Raw genomic sequence first — 16,065 nt, 5'->3', positions numbered from 1 at the left:
TTACTGCATTTTCAGGAGAAATCAAGAAAACAAGAGTAGAGCAGTGGGTTTTGCTGACCAGGCTTAATACGTTACCATCTACCCTGGGGCTGTGGTGTAGGTCCTACAGCAGCTGTCAAGTCTCTTCTCTCCATTCCCTGGGTGTAGTGCTATGTTTGCTTGCAGCTCCCAGCTGTCCACCACTATGTCACTGAATCCCACCAGTCCTTGGAGCTGAAGAGATGGAGCCACAAATTCCATGCCCCTCCAACATTTGGTGACCCTCTGAGGATCACCAAAACCTCAGAACTTGTCACATTGTAGTGTACAAACCAAAGAAAGCAAGTCTCAAAGAACTATAGGCCTACCTTTCTACTTAAGTGGCTGCTCTGGCTTATCCATCACCTCTAGGCTAGGTGGAAACAACCTCTGTCTGTGACCTGTGCCTTCCCATACATCATGTGTTTCCCAGCTTGCTTGCTTATTGGGGCAATCTTTCTCTTTTTGCAGTGTACAGCTTCTTGCATTTTATTTTGTGTCCTGTATAAAGAGAATCCAGTCACTCCTAAACCTGTTTACCTTGGACTTGCTTCTCTCCCCCCTTCTCTCTCTGTATCCCTCCTTGTTGCCAGCTCATACTCCTCCTCTCTGGCCTTTAGTAGAAGTAAATTATTAAAACTCAAGATGTATCACCATCCCAGGGTCACAGCATGCTAGATAGAGAATCTTGTGAGGGACATTTGCTGGTGGACATGCTGGTGGACTGGGAAAGGGAGAGCTGTGTGCCTGCTGCTCTGGTGGAGCAGGGCACTGCCAGGCACCAGGCTGACTGTCACATTAGCTTGTTGTGCCTTTTTGCACTGGGCTGTGGATGGAGAGCTAGAGCTTAATGGTGAGGTCAGCTTGCTTCTGTTACCATTGCAAGGTGTAGTGCTGAGGGTGTGGTTATGACCAGCACTGTAAGGGTTTGTGGGGCACAGGGAGAGGTCTCTGAGGATGGTTAATTAGCTGTCATGTGGGCTGACTGATTGCCTATCCATTAAATCTTCTGTTGATGGACTTGCAATGTGTATTACTCATCTTTAAAATGGTTATATCAGCTATAAATCACTTAAGATACGTTATGATTAATGTATGAACCTATTATTTAAAGTGGGATTGATCTTTGTCTTCTTGCCCTGTATTTTGAAATTACACATATGATAAAACCACCTCACAAGAGCATGTCTGTCACAATGAGCAACCGAACAGAAATGATTCCATGTATTTTGTGGTGGCAACTTGTTTTCCTCTCCAAGTTTTGGTCCCTATCTTTGTGGTAGTTATCTCTAAGAGAGACATCACCTGTTGAACACTAGTTATGGAGTGAACACAGGAGAGGGATTACCTTAGGCAGCTACTGGCAACTCTCAAGAAGTGCTGCAGGATTAGCCATCCTCTACTTCTTTCCTTCTAGTTCCAGTATCATCTACCTTTCATCTGGAACCTTAGTATTAGTGGCATTAAAAATATCAGTGAATTCATTATTTTTGTTACTGAGCAACTTTTAGCTTCACTATTGACCAATTATATGGTAAAAAGTGTCTGGAGATGTTCAAATTAGCAAGCACAGATATAAGGATTAGGGAGCATGTCTCCAATGGCCCATGGCTTTGTGTGACCCTGGAACCTCCTTATTTACATTGCAAATTGCAGCAACAAGTAGCTGCTGCAGTTGCAGCTTGCTGTTCATCCTCAGACCTTTGTTTGGACAATTGTAGGTCATGTCCTTCATTTTCTGCCTCTTCTGCTAGAATGATGTGAAGTGGGACAAATGCTTTTCTGTTATTGTTATCTTTTCCTCACATCTTGAACGTGCTTTTTGCATGGGTAAACTGAACATCCTCACAGATTAATTATTCCATCTTCTCTCCTCTGTGTGATTCCCAGACCTTTGAAATATCATTTTCAACCCATTGTGCCCCAAACCTCACGACGAGGCAGCAGCTTCCCTGCAGCATCCTGCTCTTCCTGGAGGATGGGGCCCTGCCCTGCCTCCTCTGAAGCCCTGTGATGCTGCACCTTCCTTTTCCATGTGAACTATTTCTGTGTCCCCTCACATACTTCAGCTGTGTGCCCCTGTACCTTGCCTGTCACCTCCCTGTGTGTGACCCATTGAGTGGGTCCTACATGCTAGTGTGCAGTGCCAGGGTTACATGCGAAGCAGCCTCTGTGTGGTCTCAGTTTGTGGTCAGATGCATTTTGACCTCACTCTGATGTCAGCTCTTACAGATGAAATGCGAGAGCAGACTATTTACTGTGAACTCTGCCTTGCCTGTCCCCTGCATGACATGACCCTCTTAGCAGCGTCACTTGAAGCATCTCTAAGGGGAATCCTGAGGGCAGCTAAAACAAATGAGAATTGAAGACAGGCATTTCCAGAAACTAAGTCTTTGTTTCTAAACTCAGCCCATCCAAACACCTAAAAATGTCAGAGCTGTTGTAGGATTGAGGTTGATTTCATTTATGCTCCGACCCTGGGGGTTCTCAAGGCCAGGTTGAATGGGGCCCTGGGCAGCCTGAGCTGGTGAGTGGCAGCCCTGCCCATGGCAGGGGATTGGGATTGAGATTGGGTGGGCTTTGAGTTCCCTTCCAACCCAAGCCATTCTATTATCTCCACGGAGCATTCAGGAAGTCAAAAGGAATGAGGGGAGACAGGACCCCCTGTGTGCAATGATGCAATTGTACTGTGGCTTGAGTCCCTTTGCTCATCTTCAGCAAAGAGAGATGCTCCAGTATTTGTAATGCATTGATTAGCATTGGTAGCATCTGCAAACTCTCTCTGTGAAACTTTCCAGACAAAACTAGGTCAGATTGAAAAGCCTAATGTGGGCTCTGAAGCACAAAGGCAGCAAGAGAGATGACTTATTCCCAGTAATGATATTTTAAACAAAAGGAAAAGGCAGGCATTATGTTTGTTTAATGGCTTCTAGCTGATCAGGTATTACACCACAGCTGTGTTTTGCTTTTAGATGCTAGCGCAATGTTTACTTGCAGAGACTGGACAATGAGTTGCAGGCAGAGCTTGGCAGGGAGAATGTAACAGCAAAAGTAGCTAAACAGCATAATTTTTCCTTTTATAATTCTGATATATTGCAGTAGCCATTGTCCATGCACAGAATGAGAGCTGCTTTCCTGGCCTTGCAGAAAGAATAGCTAACGTGGAGTAGGCCATTATCCCTGTTTTGTAGGCAGGGATCCATTAATAACAGAATGATGACTGGCTTTAGGTCTAAGTCTTTACCACAGCTGTGCACCGGACTAGCACTGTGATCTTGCATCCTGCTTTAAGTACAAACAGTTATTTATTTAAAAGGGAGATTGGCCAAATTGTTTTTGCCATATGTCTATTTGAGCAGCAGACGTGGTGGCAGTTGATGTATCCAGGCAGTCCTTACCTCTTTGCTGGATTGTGCACCCTTGTCAAGAAGAGTGTGCAGCACTATGAGTACCCAACCCTTGGGAGAAGAGCAGTTTTTCTCTGAGCTCAGAAACGCTTTTCCTGTAGAGTTGTGGTGATATGTGTTACAGCTCAGGTGGGCATCATGAAGCTTTACGAATTCTCCTGTTCTGAACCATAGTCTGAGCTATCCAGGGGAAAATGCCTCCATAGCTGAAAAGAAAATTGGGATTTGTACGTATCTTGATTCCTCTCTCATAACTGACTTGAATGAGGACCAGTTTAAGAAAATGTGAGGCACTTAGAGGCTTACTAGGGGCCAGCACTGACTGACTCATTGTGATATGTTAGTGCTGGGGAAGATCATGCTATGCTCTGACTTACTTGGCAGGAGAAACACCTGGAATAAGTAAACCTTTAACCAGGGTCCAGTCATTGTGGGACTGGCCTATAGATATTCAGATCCTACCTAGGAAATCCATACTCCCCAAGAGGCTCACTCCTTAACTGTGGTCTTAATAATGAGATTTAAAAATGGTATTCAGACTGTGTACTGCCTTCCATAACAGCTCCTAATAAAAATCACTTGATTTTTATTTTTTAAAGTCACTGTGATGTGACTTTCTTTCACCTCCTCATTATTACTCTATTGCCTCTTAGAAAATAGTGTCAGCATCATACTGCTTCTTCTCAGAGCCAGTGATATGGGTGGCCTGGACCTGCCACTTCTGAGGCCAACAGTAAAACATCATCTACTGGTGGGGTCAGGATCATTAGAAGGTTTAAGAAGAAAAGGAAAACCGAAGATCTGTCCCTAAATCCTTGGTTTGGCCATAGGATTCCCCACCCTTTCTGCTTTCCTTGGATCACAGCTCTTACTCTACCTCAGGTTCATTGCCATCTCTGCTGATTTTTCTCTGTCTGTTAATAGGGGATGCAACTGGTACATTGCTACTGCATCACAGTCCAAATGAGAGGCCAATCACTGACCTCTAGTATATGAGAATGAATCCTTAGAGTGATGCATCTGCTCTGTAGCAGCAGCTATGTTGGAGTGCTTTGGTGGTATATGCATTACCCTGAGAGAGGGCACAGACTGAAAGACAGCTCCTCCTCTTCTGAGTGCTGCAGGTCCTGGCAGGCACAAATTGGGATATCTTGAACAGACCCCAGGATGCAGTATCAACTCTTAAGCTGCTCAGTGGACTAACATGGGTATGTGTCTTTTCTCAGTCAATTCATAGCTTTATTCCCTTTGGCTCATCCTTTGTTGTGAAGGCCTTTGGTGCAGGTGACATATTTAGAGATTAATTGTTGGTTCTGTGGATCTGATTCAGTGCAGCTCAGTTAAGTTTGAATACCCTGTGGATGGCAGAGACCTCCAGTCTCTCCAGGCACTGGTTCCTTGTCTGAGCATCCTCATTTTGACAGTTTTTCCTCTTCTTTAAATGAGTGTTGTTCATCCTCCAGCATGAGCCTGGTGGCTCTTGTCCTTGTACCACTGAGTCCCTGTGAGAAAATAAGTTTCTTCTTCCATGCTTCCAGTAGGCAACTGTAGTCAACACTCTGATCCTCCCTTGAGTCAGCACTGCACTGTACCTTCCCCATGTCCTACTTTCAGCACAGGCAATGCCAATTGCACGTTGGTGTTTGACTGTTGCTGTTGCATGTAGCCTGTGGGCTGCAGGTTGGACATGTCTGGGCTAACGAGTAACTAAGCTAGCAGAAACTGAAGTGATCGAGTTTGACAGCTATTCAGTAGTAAGGCCCTGGCAGCACGAGGGCAAATGCAATTTAATCTCAATTCTGAATTTGTCCGTACCAGAAGTTTCCTGGAGCCTGTCAGGCATCACTTGTGCCTCTTTTAAATGTCTCATGGTCAGCACAGGTAATATGTGGTGTGTGTGTAGGGCAGACCTCTGGGATCTGTCTATCCCTCTTGGTCTGGTGGTGCCTGGAAGCTGCAGTCAGCAGCAGGCAGTGAGGCAGGTTCTGGTTTGCTCTACATGATGGTTTCACCAGACAAAACTCTGGTGTAGCCTAGTAAATTGTGTTTCAAGGTGGTAAAAACGTAATATTTATATCCCCCAAGGATCTGTGTCACTATTGATTTTAATGAATCATCTAAGGAGATTCTATACTTTGGCAGCAAATGGGAAGTTGGCATAAAATGATTAAGACCAATAAAAGGTAGAGAAGAAATGACAAAACCAAGAGGGACCTAATAAAGCTGGATAAATGGTTGATGCAGCAGCAAATGAAACTCAGTATTGCAGGAAAATTTACGCCATAAAGAATGATGTTAGCTCTTATTATGCAGTCTTCTGTATTTTTTGCTCTGAAAAGTTCTGGGCTCCTGACACATCTCAAGCAGCTGGTACTCAGAGGCTACGTGTGATGACCGATGTTGTATGAGATGACAGGTCATGCAGCCTTCCTAGGCAAGGCAGAGTTGGATGGTAGGAAGGGAAATCATTGGAGCCGCTAATTGCTTGCCCATGGCCATTCATAGAACTTGCCCTGCTTTCTTCACTGCATGCACAGCATTGGGAAATCTCCAGGTCCATATAATCATTGAACAGCCTGAATTGGAAGGGATTCACAAGGATCACCAAGTCCAACTCCCGGCTCAACACAGCACTACTAGAAAGTTTGGCTGTCTTTTGGAGGTCACTGTCCAAACACTTATGGAACTCTGTCAGCTTGGGGCTGTGACCACTGCCCTGGAGAGCCTGTTCCAGTGTCTGGCACCTTGCCCGTGAAGAACCTTTCCTTAATAACCTTTCCTGGCGCAGCCCCATGCTGTCCCTGTCACTGTCACACAGAGCAGAGCTCAGCGCTGCCCCTCCGCTCCCTGTGAGAGCTGCAGCCGCCATCAGGCCTCCCCTCAGCTCTGCTCTGGGATGAGCAAACCCAGGGACTTCAGCTGCTCCTTGTAAGTCCTGTCCTCCTTCACCAGCTTTGGATTTCCCCTTTGGATGCTGTCTACAAGTCTATGAATCTATGATGTACATTGTGGTATCTGTGTTCAGTCCTTTTAAAATAAATACCGTTGTATTTAAACAGAGGAGAAAGCAAGTAATTGTTTTAAAAAGCTTTCTAGCTGTAAACGGTGTTATAGAGATTGACAGTTGGAAGGTTTTTTGAAAGCCAATAGGTTCATAATACCTGAATGTGCATTTTAGCTTGAGGTTGGCCTGGATGAGCTTCTTTGGGTCTCTTGCAACCTAGCCTACCCTGTGAACCTGTGTTTGGCATGATAGTGGATACTCTAGAGATGTTTCTGGAGGAAACATCTGTGAAATTGAATTCAGCAGAAATTCATTGCCTGCTTTTTCCTGCACATCTGCATTTCCACAGAAAGACCCACAGGATTGTGGTCTTTTTTGTGATCAGACACTGGAGGAGAACACGTTTTTGCCAATTGCTAAGCTAAATCACCTGCCAAACACTGGTCAACAGACAAATTGCTGTGTTTACATACAAGGAAAAGGTCACATCCATCTGCCCCTCATGCCTTCCCATAGCACCCAAAGAAGTAAATGCGCAAACCCTCAGCAAGGATTTTTGTAGAATTTTATTTTTAAAACAGGAAAGTCTTGGCCTCTTCCTGTTCTCAGGAGAGTGGAAAGCATTTGGTTAGATACTATTGTCTTATCAGTGGCTGTGTTTGCGCCTCCTGTAGCCATCTGATCAGTGGCTGTAGCAGTGACTCCCAGAGGTGTCTGATTGGTGAAGGTCAGTGGGACAGAGAACAGCTTGGGGATATTGTCATTCTAGGAGTCTGTAGGGAAAAATCTCTGGATTGTCCTGTAGGATCTTGTTGAGGACTCCTTAGAAGAGGTACCATTGGAAATTCCCTGCCTGGCATCTTCTTGTGTCCCTTTAGGAACACCTGCACCTGCTGCTTCCCTGAAGTGTCTGTATACTATTGCATGCGGCATGGGAAATAAACAGGAGTTAAGAGATCTGTGTGCTATTGCAAGACCACAATCTCATTGTGATCATGAGATGTGGTGGGACAGCTCACATGACTGGAATGCTGTCATGGATGGCTGTGTGCTTTTTGGGAAAGACAGGTGGTCAAGGCAGGGTGTTGGAGTTGTTCTTTGTGTGAGAGAGCAGCTAGAATGTATTAAACACAATGTGGGGGAGGGTGATATACCAATGGAGGGTTTTTCACCTAGTGAGGAATAACTGCATGCACCAGTACAGGCTGGGGAATGACCTGCTGGAGAGGAGCTCTGTAGAGAGGGACCTGGGTGTTCTGGTGGACGACAGGCTGGCCATGAGCCAGCAGTGTGCCCTCGTGGCCAAGAAGGCCATTGGCATCCTGAATGCATTAAAAAGAGTGGGTCAGCAGGTTGAGGGAGGCAATCCTCTCCGTCTACTCTGCACTGCTGAGGCCTCACCTGGAGTACTGTGTCCAGTTCTGGGTTCCTCAGTACAAAAAAGACAGGGATCTCCTCAAAAAAGTCCAGCGGAGGGCTACAAAGATGATAAAGGGCCTGGAGCACCTCCTTTGTGAGGAAAGGCTGAGCAACAGACTTACTTGGTTCAGAAGTGTTAACTACTCTGATGGGCTGCACATGGGCTGATTCACTGCTAAGGGCAGTGTCCAAGTCAACACCAATAAAAGCAGGAGGTAGTCTGCTCAAACTTACAAATTGAAGGCTTGTATCCTTGGTGGAATACTGACCAACCATTTCTTCTTCTTGATGCCCGAGGCAGGTGACAATAAAACCACAGGTAAGCACGAACTGCTGCTTGCAAAGTAGTCAATAAATTGCCATCAGACTTCCCCTTCTGTTTAACTTTTATTAAAAGAGGTGCTAAGGTACTGTACTGTATGCAGTACATCATATTTATTACCAAAATTAACAAATATACAAAACTTATACATGTAATTTTCTTACATCCATTTATTGGTCTATAATACTGCATTTGTTCAAGTAGGTTATCTACAGTATGTAAACATCCCTTGGATTGACCTCACACAGATTAGGAAAGCCCATCTAACCCATGTAGTTACCAAATATAGCTTTTTATTTTTATTTATTTTTTTATTTATTTGGCTTTCATTGGTAGAATCTAATCTTCACATTTGGCACGTGGAAGAGACATCTACAGTGCAAAAGAGGCAGATTTTCTGGTTTTGTTCTGAGCAGTTTAGCAGTGTCATGGTTTTTAAAGAGCCAAGAGGAGAATAAATTTACACAAACTTGATAGGAGATGGATTAGTATTAATGTCAATGACTCATAGATCAGTCATTAAACTAGAGCAGAAAGTCAAAGCCTCTTCCCCAGCTCTCTCAGCCAGGTGAAAAAAAAAATCTCAGCCTTGTTTCTAAAGGTTTAAAAAAGGACTCTGTTAGCAACAGAGAAAAGGAGGTTCAGTTTACAAAGAGCCCTCTGAGATTCCAGTTTCAATTTTCTGCTTTGTGTTTTTTTTTTTCTCTTGTTAGCAAGCATGTCTTTATTTATTTTTTCTCCCATTATAATGGGGGAAAATAACCAATGAGGAACCAGTCTTCTGTGAGTTGGAGATTACAATTGGTGTTCACAGGTCTTTGAACCCAGACATAAAGAGCTCAGTAAGCTGCCATGTGTAAGAGAGAGAAAGAGGGAGGGACAGAGAGTAATGTCGTTATATTCCAGGAGTGGAGCTTTCCAATTTTTCTGTAGAAAAACAGGAAGAACTTTCTTCCTTCTGCTTCTCATTTGTTTCAAAATATGATTTAATTTAACTGAGTAAAGCTGATCCAGAGAGACCTTCGTTCACACTCTTCTTCCCATTCTCATTTGAACACAGTATTGCTATTTTAGGAGGCCTCACCCATGTCCATGGAAGCATCTGATGAGAATGGATCTAACTGGACACCATCTCACGTGGTGTGAATCCCTCTGCAATTCCTTGTCTGTTACCACAGGGCCCCGCTGCTGTCCGTGGCACCATACATCTCAGCCAGCTTTTTGAAGCGCGGCCCCCAGTCCGTCAGGTAGTCGTAGCTCTGGTCTGAGTCTGTCGTCACCGACTGTAGGGAGCTGAGTGACTCTGCCACCGAGCCGTTCCCTTCAAACATGTACGTCTGGAGGGAGTCGAACGGAGGAGCCCAGAGGTCCATGTCAGCCTCGTACAGCTTGGCGAGCACATAGTTGTGGACGTTGTTGTCCATGACGCACGCCTGAGGCACGTATCTGGAGAGGCTCTCTATTTCAGGGAGCATGTCCTGCCTGTTTTTCACCACAAGCTGGGCCTCCCGTGGGTTCCACATGGCGGCAATATCAAAGGCCTCAGTGTCCTCCTCCCCGCCGCCTTCATCGTCGTACCTGACGATGTTCTCATGGATGTTCTCCTCCTCGTCAATGATGTATGGCTGCTTCCTCTGGCGCCGCATGGAGAGGATGAGGAGCACCAGCACTGTGGGAGGCAACCGAAACATGGGGCCATCAGTAAGAGGACGGATCTTGCAAAGTCTTTATGTCCGAGGCAGCCCCTCAGATATAAAGAGCTGTGATTTTTGCATGTGGAAGGATGTAGGTAACTGCCTGAAATTAGTGTCTTGAGGTCTGGCTATTCTGTCCCTTAGCTTGCCTTAAGTCTTACCTCTTGGTCACACTTGGGACAAGTCTACCCAGTGGCATTTGCAGAGTGATACTCGATACTTTAAAGGTAGCTAGACCAAGTATCAATGACTACTTATCTGAAGCAGCACACAGCTCCACAAAGATGTTTTTTTTCCTGCTTTGTAGCTGGGATTTGCAGCTACAAAAAAAAAAACACACAAAAAAAAAAGAAAACCAAAAAGAGATGAGATATGTTTGTGGAGAGAGAACACGAGGAAGATGCTCAGCTGTCTACTTCCTCCTGACATACCTCTTCCCATTTAGCAGTCATATGAGACACTGGGGATCTGACAGAATATTTGCAGGCTGTATTTTCTCCCCCATCCCTACAAACTTGTCTGAAGCCATATGTAGCTGACTACATCTGTTCCTTGATTTGACCCTTTATGTGTGAATGTGTGTCTACATATAATATACGTGCATTTGTATCCTTCACCTTTGGTGCATCAGCAACCCTCCTGGCCAGAACAGAAGAGCTTGCCCTCCCAAGAAGCAGCCAAAGCTTTACCTAGCAGGACAAAGATGCAGGCGAGGATTGCAATGAGTGCTCCTCTGCTCAGGCTGACAGGGAGGACGTAGGCCTCAGCATTGCAGGACATCACCATGCCACCTTCGTCGCAGCTGCACACGTGCACAGTTAGCGTGCCTGTGCTGCTCAGCACAGGGCGGCCGTTGTCGCTGATCAGGATGGGGAGGTAAAAGATGTTCTGCTCATGCTGTCTGAAGCCAGAGCGCCTCGTCAAAATCCATGCTGTGTTGTCTATGAGTGGAAAATAAATGGAGAGAAAAGAAGAACAAATATATTCAGCAGAAAAGGTGGTTTAGAAATAATCAGCCCTAGACCCACATGCATTTGTCTTCCCTTTTTTTCCTTGTTTTTTTTTTTTTTTCATCAATTTGTCACTGATCAGCGTTTTGCCTCTGCCTCCATTATTTCAATATCTTCTGAGGCCATAGCTCAAAACCTGCAAGACATGCACACCTTATGAGCTGCTTTTACGCTTTCTGACATGAAGTGCCCAGAGCAAACTCACAGCCTTCAGTTCTAGCTAGAAGAGCTTTCAGAAGGCAGGATGGAAACGAATAGTTGAAGGAAACTTGTTATCCCTTTTTGCTCTTGCTCAGCACCTTTTCTAGGCATTGCTCTTAAGAGCTGCCACCATTTTGTCGATGCTGGTGTGTAACCCTTGAGGACATGTTAAGGTTGTCTTTATGGTTTTTGATACTTGGCATGAGCATCTGCTTGAGGCAACAAGAAGACAAAGGAATAAAGAACAACAAAAATGATGGCTGGCTATTCTGAAGAGCAGCAAGTCGAAAATTGTGCAACTAAACATTTTTTCAGTGAAATACGTGCAGTTTCGTCAGCACTTTTGCCTTTAGAAAAAGTCAGAATACTTTGTTGTCATTGTCAGAATTGTTCTGCTTTAATTCGCCCATTCTGCCACCTGGTTTTTATCAGGACTTGAAACAAAATGGGTTGAAATGATGCTACAGTAACAAAGGAGTAAGAGAGTGACCAAAGAGGAAATTGCTTTTAATTTTCATTTCAAGGGAAATTCCTTCATCTGTGGCTTTCATATTGGGGATTTATTTATTTATTTATTTTTAATCTCAGGATTTCCCAATGGCGTCTGAATTCTTGCCTACCCTCTCTCACAGATTCCTCAAACTATACACTGAGTTTCCTAGTTGCGCCAGGGGAAGTTCAGACTGGATGTTAGGAAATACTTCTCCAAAAGGGTGGTCAGGAGCTGGAATGGGCTGCCCAGGGAGGTGGTAGGGTTACTGACCCTGGAGGTATTCAAGGAACATTTAGACATTGTGTTGAAGGACACGGTTTAGCAAGAACTATTGGTGATAGGTAGATGGTTGGACTGGATGGTCTTGTAGGTCTTCTCCAACCTTGGTGATTCTATGATTCCATGATTCTATGAGAAGGAGAGTGGATTCAGGAATTTGTTCTCAAGTCTTATCTCAGAAACACCAAGACAAATCCTTTTGAGGTCAGTTAATTTGCCTGTACTGACTTCTAAGCTTTCAGGCCTCAAAGACTTGGGGAACAGCAAGGCTGAGTGTCTCCAATGTGGTTTGGTCCACCAAGGCATCTAAAAGAACCTGTAGGACAATTGGCTCATCTTAGAAACGTGTTTGCATATCCTCGGCCATCAAAGATAGGTAGGGAACAAAAGATCATTTTTCTCTTTTGGCAGACATACCCTGACCATGCAAAGTGTTGCTGTGGGATTCTGGGGATTTGAGCTTCATGCAGTTTCTTTTACTACTTAGTTTTGTTTCCTATTCCCTGACTTCAAAAGAGATTGTAGTCTGGCTGGCTGTGTCTTTAGGTTGTTTCCAGCATACACGTGCTATGCTTGGAAATGCAGGATGCCAATCAGCTGGTCCTCCTGAGCTGGCACAATGAAGCTGGCTGTCTGGAAACAGCAAGGAACCTGATCACAAGGAGACTGTGGAAAAAAAACACGGTACCAACAACTGATTGTTCAATTTCCACCTCTATGATTCTATTGTTCTATGATTCCTTATTATTTCCATGTCAACTCACTATTAAAATTTGAATCTTTTGTGGTTTTCTTCAGTGTGGTGGCTGATTGACTTGCAGGTCAATCAGCAGTATCAGAAATTATTTGATGGCCTTTAGGAATGAAATGGGAAGCCTTTTATACAGCCAGCTATGGAAAGTATGCAAATTCAAGATGGTCTCTCTACACTTTCCTGCCAGATTTGAACTATGCTGCAAGTTCCCTATTTTGTGCTGCAAATCTTTCAGCATCAGGTGATACTGGTGTATGCAAGTATTGAGAGTGAGCTTCCACAGTTTGTCATCCATTTTTAAAAGCAATCTCAGGATCTTTCATGTCTTATACTTCTGTGACATTTCAAGCTTTTGCTCTGGAAGTGTAAAATACTGAAGTGTGCATGTGCCTGTACGTGAATATGTAACAGCTTTGTAGCGTATCCTTAAATCACAGGATCCCAAGAGCTGGGGCTTTGAGAAGAACTGCCAAATAGCACCAGATGCAGGCTGAAATCCCTAAGGTTGCTTAAAACTGATGATGTTTCAGCTTTTGCTAATTTTACCATTCTTCAATAGACTGTGCTGCTCTGAACAAGTGTAGCAGGTGTGACAGATGCAGGCACATTTTCACCAATGTGTCCCAGGACCCAGCAGAGATCAGCACCCCATGGCTGCTACAGATCCTGGATGAAGGGCTCCCCTCCTGGGACACACACAAGTGCTTTCACTCCTTCTTCATGCTATGTGCCCTCCAGTATGTGCTCCTCAGCTATCATTAACACATCTGTTCATTATTTGGCCTGTTGTAGCACGAGAAAAAGCAGCCCAAAAGACAGAAAATGACAAGATGTTTGGATTTATATTGCGTCTCAGTCATCTTAACTGTAGTGGTTTGGTTGCTTTTTCCTGGGTGAAAGACTCATGCTCTTTAAACCGGCTTATAATAGAAGTCACAAATTCCACTCAGGTGACAGCAAACCTTCATTTTATGTGAAACTGCTCTTTGTGAAGGAAAAAGACTTCATTATTCTGGAGCTGGCCATACTTTGCCTGTAGAGGAAATCACAGGCAGTGAATATGACTCAAATTGTGAAAAATCACTTAGTGAGAGATCTCAAGAGTTTTTAATCATAATTATTTTTCTTTTCAGACTGAAAAACAAGTTTCTGTAATCAAATATTGAAGGATATATATATTATCAAATATATGAAGGATATATATATATATATATATATATATAATTCTGTGGTGTGCTGATCCTATCACCTAGGTCCTCAATATTCTTGGCTGTATGGTTCCCTTGGTGTCTGTCAGCATTGTGTTTCAGCCCTTTTGCTTTGTTTTGCTCTGTACTAGGCAAGCATCTACATAAATCGTCCCTAAAGAATCACTGTACCTGTTACACCACAATGGCAATATGTTGGTGCCAGAGCTTGTTGCGTGACTCATCAGAAGCCAATGCAATTTGATGTGCTGCTGCAGTGCAAAGGACATGCTAGAATGTGATGCAGCATGGCAGAAACTAGAACACGCTATATTTTCTTCCCAATTTGATAACTGATAAGTCCTAGCTGTCAACAGACAGGGCCTGGGAGAACATGAGAGCCTCATTATATTAAAAATAAATAGAAAAAGCCCAGTAAGAAGGCACAGCAATTTGCATCCAGCTTCTAGTACAGCATTGGATGGTTATCAGTTAGCTACCCCACTGAGCTGAAGCACCGTAGAGCACAGCACTACCCTGGCCGTTCTGGCTGGTGTGCTTGTGAAAGCAAACCTTAGAGCCTCTCCTCCCTGACATTTTAACTTAAATGCAATGGAGAGGACTTCCAGAAACTTCCACTGATGGTTGTGACAGTGGTATGACACTGATGCCTGCACCCATCCAAGCGATGACTCTCTTCATTAATTCCTGTTGCCCTCAAATGGAGGGCAGCAGCTTAAAGCCAACAGGAGACTGGCTGAGAGTTTAGTCTGGATATTTGGTAAGCTTATTTTGTTGCTTATCCCACTCCTACAGCGAGCCTCTTTTGCCAACTCTCCCAGTGTAATCTCACCTGGATTTAGAAGTGGGCCAAAGATGGCTCACCAACGCCCTCTAACAGTAAACAAAGAGAAGGAAGAACTCAGTTCAGTTCCCAGCTTCACCGTGTATGTCCTCTATGTCCTTGAGAAGTCATTCAGGCCTCAGTTTTTGCAGATACTTGCATGTCCGTTGCCCACTGTTTTTACCAAACTCAAAGGGAACCAGGCAAGTAAGCAGATTAATTTCTCTTCGGCCCAGATCTCTGTCTACAATGCGGAGACAATAAGATTTCTCTGTCTGCCAGAGATAGGGGGAGAATGAATAGCCTAAAGTAGTTCTCAGAGAGTGTAATAAGAAGGGTCAAAGAAATATGTAAAGCAGCTCATCAGAATGCAAACTGTGATCTATTTGCTCCTCATTGTAAACCAAAGTTTTCATTGTTGCCAGAATGGCTTCACCTCTTGCAATTTTTCTTGCTGCTGTATGGGGCAACCAAGTAATTAGCACAATTGCTAATGTGAATAGCATTTTCCCACAGCCAGGGAAGTGTTGCTGTGTGATGGTTAGATGCACAGGCTGCAATGAGAAAGGCAGGTTCTGTTCCTTATCTTGCCACTCTGTGACGCGCAGTATGTCTATGCCCTCTGTGACTAAGTTGTATAACTTATGTAGTACTCAGTGGTCCCTAGATGAAAATATAAATATAAATTATTGGTACTGAAACAACTACTACATTCCAAATTGCTGAGGCAGTAAATTAACTCTTAACACGTATATTTCAAATAGTCAGTGGTACAATACTTCACATTTTTATTTTGGATTTGCAACCAACAATACCCTGTACTTCTCGTGATATGTAGCTCTAGAAAACTGGTATTTTACAGAAAGCAGGAGGCACGGCCATTCAGTCACTGCTGTCACTATAAATTACAGCATGTATGGCCTTAGACAGAAAAAATGCATCTGATGGTGGGAATTATCTGTTTCCTTTTTTAGAACAATGCCTTCAGGACGGAATGAGCCTAATCTGCCAAATGTTTTAGCAATGGCTGTGTTTTATTTTCTAATTTATTTTGGCAATATATGTTCAAAAGTAAAAAAGGAGAGAGACAATGAGAGACAAAAAATTCAAGAAATGGTGTGGTGAGACTTCAGGGAGTCTAAAGGATAAAATGATTATGGGATGTAAAAGTGCTAGGGTGCTGTGAAGGAGAGCTCCAGGCTCTGCAAGTAGCATTTTTTAAGATATATTTGGTTAGTGATGGAAGAAGCTTGTTTATTAGCCTATAGGTTACTCTCTCATATGCTCGCAAGAGGCACAGATGGGGGCTTATGGAAACAAGTGTGACAAGTAGGCTTGTGTGCTTATGTGGGAGTAGGATCAGTACTATGCCTGGAGACAGGTCACGGATGCTGCAGGTGCCTCTATCCCCATTTATAGTAGAATTCCTTGCT

At 44.0% G+C, this 16,065-nt stretch overlaps 1 protein-coding gene across 1 annotated transcript in view; it reads right to left on the bottom strand.

Annotated features, from left to right (window-relative positions):
• Window positions 1-8,230: 8,230 nt before the first annotated feature.
• CDH20 (cadherin 20) overlaps window positions 8,231-16,065 on the bottom strand; it is a 110,408-nt gene continuing 102,573 nt past the window's right edge. The window contains exons 12-13 of the mRNA XM_065752384.1: window positions 10,554-10,805; window positions 8,231-9,839 (exon numbers count right to left, since the gene is read on the bottom strand). Of these exons, the coding sequence (XP_065608456.1) occupies window positions 9,340-9,839; window positions 10,554-10,805 (752 nt within the window). The 3' untranslated portion in view covers window positions 8,231-9,339. The remainder of the gene's footprint in view (window positions 9,840-10,553; window positions 10,806-16,065) is intronic.

This window comes from Cyrtonyx montezumae, unplaced genomic scaffold (assembly GCF_038088225.1).
Source record: "Cyrtonyx montezumae isolate F1298 unplaced genomic scaffold, pur_monq_1.0 scaffold_8, whole genome shotgun sequence".
NCBI lineage: Eukaryota > Metazoa > Chordata > Aves > Galliformes > Odontophoridae > Cyrtonyx > Cyrtonyx montezumae.
Note: the sequence above shows the minus strand (reverse complement) of the source record. Positions and strands in the feature narration are given on the sequence as shown.